Source organism: Mus pahari, chromosome 18 (assembly GCF_900095145.1).
Source record: "Mus pahari chromosome 18, PAHARI_EIJ_v1.1, whole genome shotgun sequence".
NCBI lineage: Eukaryota > Metazoa > Chordata > Mammalia > Rodentia > Muridae > Mus > Mus pahari.
The window spans coordinates 22,968,080-22,971,961 of record NC_034607.1 but is presented as its reverse complement, the minus strand read 5'-3'; the positions used below and the strand labels follow the sequence as shown (position 1 = coordinate 22,971,961).

At 36.2% G+C, this 3,882-nt stretch overlaps 1 protein-coding gene across 1 annotated transcript in view; it reads right to left on the bottom strand.

Annotated features, from left to right (window-relative positions):
* Positions 1-582: 582 nt before the first annotated feature.
* Positions 583-3,882, bottom strand: part of Adgre3 (adhesion G protein-coupled receptor E3) — an 89,421-nt gene continuing 86,121 nt past the window's right edge. Inside the window, exon 17 of the mRNA XM_021218322.2 lies at positions 583-1,522. Within this exon, the coding sequence (XP_021073981.1) occupies positions 1,343-1,522 (180 nt within the window). The 3' untranslated portion in view covers positions 583-1,342. The remainder of the gene's footprint in view (positions 1,523-3,882) is intronic.

Below are 3,882 nucleotides of genomic sequence, written 5' to 3'. Positions count from 1 at the left end.
AAATATTGATCATATCTAATCCTGGAAGACAAATAGTTCTTCTATGAAAGAAAAAGTAATAAACCAAGGTTCTTGGTTCTTGTTGAATAAAGTATTGCCAGGAAAAAAATAACAGTCAAAGATGACACATACAGGGAAATATAGCATTATTCACGACAACAAAGTCCAAACCCCTGAATATAAAATGGCATAATTAAACTTATCAACCCTCAGAAATTCAACAGACCCTATTCAGAACACACAATAAACATGTGGATTATTTTCCCACAAAGGTGTGGTTTTTCTAGGACTATCAAGGTAGATACTTCCTAAGATGCACATAGGCCTTTTTTTTTTTAAAGATTTATTGTTTTTTCCCAATTTTTATTAGGTATTACTTCATTTACATTTTAAATGCTATCCCCAAAGTCCCCTATACCCTCCGCCCCCTGCTCCCCTACCCACCCACTTCCCCTTCTTGGCCCTGGTGTTCCCCTGTACTGGGGCATATAAAGTTTGCAAGACCAAGGGGCCTCTCTTCCCAATGATGGCTGACTAGACCATCTTCTGTTACATATGCAGCTAGAGACATGAGCTCTGTGGGTGCTGGTTAGTTCATATTGTTGTTCCACCACTATAGGGTTGCAGCATATAGGTTTTATTATCTTAACAATTTTGGGCTGAACATTTTGTATTAGATAACCAATTAATGTGCTCTCCCCTGGGTAAGACTATTCTTTCAACTCAGCACTCCTCAGCTGCCTCTGATTCTGTGTATAAGGCTGAGGTCCTGTGGACTTTACCCTGTCCATGTTATCATGTCTATTGTTGTCCCTGTCCTGAAAACATACATAGAAGGAACATTATTTGGACTAAGTAGATTGTTTTCATGCATATAAGAATATATATTTATATTAATACATATATTTTACATATATATGTTTTGCATAAAATATATATGCATACTAAAACAATAAAATAGCTAACAGGGAAAAAGCATACAGGAGGTTTGTGGGAAAGAAAAAAAGGAAAAATGATGTAACTATATTTTAACCTCAAAATTAAAGAAGTAAAAATATTCCAGTGGTATACACTACACAGGAACTGAATATCAATAAAGGTTAACTGAAAAGAAAACAGTGATCTAGAACATTAAGACTAGGAACCCGCACAATCGTAGCTATACATAAATGCAAGAGAGAGAAATAAAAAAATGATATAAAAAGAAAGCTAACTTTTGCAAGTAGAGATAAAATGAAATGATCATGGAATATGCAGCAGATGTTGAGTAGCAATATGGCTTCATGTGCATGTCACAGTACAAGTGAAAATGCACTGTAAGAGGCTTGGGGAAGGAGCCGATTCAGTCACTAACAGTTCTCCTCCAGTAAGCATGAGTACCTGAGTTCACATCCTCAGCACCCACGTGAGACCTGGGCGTGGTTAGATATACATTTGCAACTTCAGTACTCGCAGGGATGGAGTCAGAAGGAGCATGGAGGCTTCCTGTTGGGCAGAAATTTTCAAGGTTCAGAGAAAGACCCTGTGTCAAGACAATGAGATACAGAATGAGAGAGCAGAATACTCAACATTTAATTCTAACAACCTCATGACCATGCTCATGGCACATATATGAACATGTAATACCACAAATACACATAATAATAATAATAATAATAATAATAATAATAATAATAATAATAATATAAAACTAAATAATACAAAATACATACCCAATAATAATAAAAAAATGTATACTGAAGCTCTAATAAAATATGATTGATAATGGTCAAACAAGTGCATTTAAAATCACAATTAATGCAAATAAATCCCTTGGCTACCTATAGACATTGGAATTATAAAACTTGTGAGGTAGCCCAGTAGGGCCAACCCTGAATAGGGATACTATGAGCGAGCCATCATTATGGCAGACATGAGTGTGGTCAGGATAGCCAGATCTGGTCCTGCCTCTTGCCTGCCTGCTGTGTAATGCCTTCTTTAAGCCATCACAATCAATCAATCTTATAAAATTATGGGCTGGGCGTGGTGGCGCATGCCTTTAGTCCCAGTACTTGGGAGGCAGAGGCAGGTGGATTTCTGAGTTCGAGGTCAGTCTGGTGAGTTCCAGGACAGCCAGGGCTATACAGAGAAACCCTGTCTCAAAAAACCAAAAAAAAAAAAATTATGGTCATAGCAGTGGTGGCACACACCAGCACTCAGGAAGCAGTGGCAGGTATATCACTCGGAGTTCTAGGACAACATGTTCTACAGAGTAAGTTTCATGACAGCCATCACTGTACAGAGACACAGAAACACACTGTATCTAAAAAACAAACAAACAAACAAACCAACAACATATAACAGCAACAACAGCAAAACAACAATGGAAACTAGTGCATGGTCTTTAAGGCTATGTACTCTCGGATTTGTTGATAAATTTTTTTATATGAAATATACATGAATGGCATAACACACATGAATATGGTAGAAGTGAATATTTCAACTCATTTTCTAGAAGGGATTCAAGTTGTTAGGAGATAACAATAAAAACAAATTTAGCCTTGACTAAATTTAGGCTATGGTTTCATACTGAATAAGTCTATAATTTCTGGAACCACCTCCATCTTGTCAGTTTTTTTTTTTTTTTGCTTTTCGAGACAGGGTTTCTCTGTATAGCCCTGGCTGTCCTGGAGCTCACTTTGTAGACCAGGCTGTCCTTGAACTCCGAAATCCACCTGCCTCTGCCTCCTGAGTGTTGGGTTTAAAGGCATGTGCCACCATGCCCGGCTCATCTTGTCACTTTTTGTTCTCTTTAGCTTACATTTGAGTCTTTAAAGCTAATAGTGATGACTCTGTGATGTTTACATCATTTTATCAGATACCTACCAAGGACACCTCTATGGTCTTAGGCACACTTTCATTTTTGTGCGTTTTGGATGGAGTTATTCACCTCAGATGATGATAAATGTATTCACTTTGTCTCAGAGTTGATACCAGAGATGCAAAGAAACAGAATCTGTTTAGCCTTTGTTTAAATTTTCTCATTTTGTTCAGGAAAGGCAATATTATTTACCACAGCCTGATTGTGACAAATTCAGGAAAAAATATAATTTATTGTGACACTTTTTTCAAGTGTGTTCTTTAGAAGGTGGGAACAACTTCAATGGGGACTCTGGGTCATCACTTCACAATACCAAGTCATTGGATTCTCAACATCACGGTGCAGTTTCTGCTTTTAAACGTTTTGTAAAGAGAGTCATCCTTACAAAGTACCAAGAAGACATTTTTCCTTGCAAGATTTATTTTCATTGCTCAGTATCTAAGACTTCTTGTAAATCACTAAAAATTATCCATAAACAGGTTCCTTTAAATGGTTGCTCTGGTACTTTTTTTTCACAGAGGTATGAGTGGTGGCAGTTATCATGTACACAATCCTGAATATTCTATGGCCCACATCCTCCACAACACAAGATATTTATTCAAGAAGAAGACATACAATCAAGCAATTAAAACTGTAGAAAACCCAATAAAGCCCTCCTGGAAGTTAATATGCTTTTCTTTCATATGAATGGTTTATAGTGTCACCAAGATAATTTAACTAATATACTGGTTGTTTTCATTTTAGCATGGAGTTAAGAAAATGTGAACTTTCATACATTTCAAAATTTTCATAAATTTCAGATATTTTAGTAATTATTAATATATAGATACTGTATTTGTATTCTATTTATACTTTTTGTGTCTCCCTAAATATGCATATATACACATATATATACATACACATACACACACATACACACACATATATATATATATATATATACATACAGAGAGACAGACACACACACACATACACACACACACAGAGAGAGAGAGAGAGAGAGAGAGAGAGAGAGAGAGAGA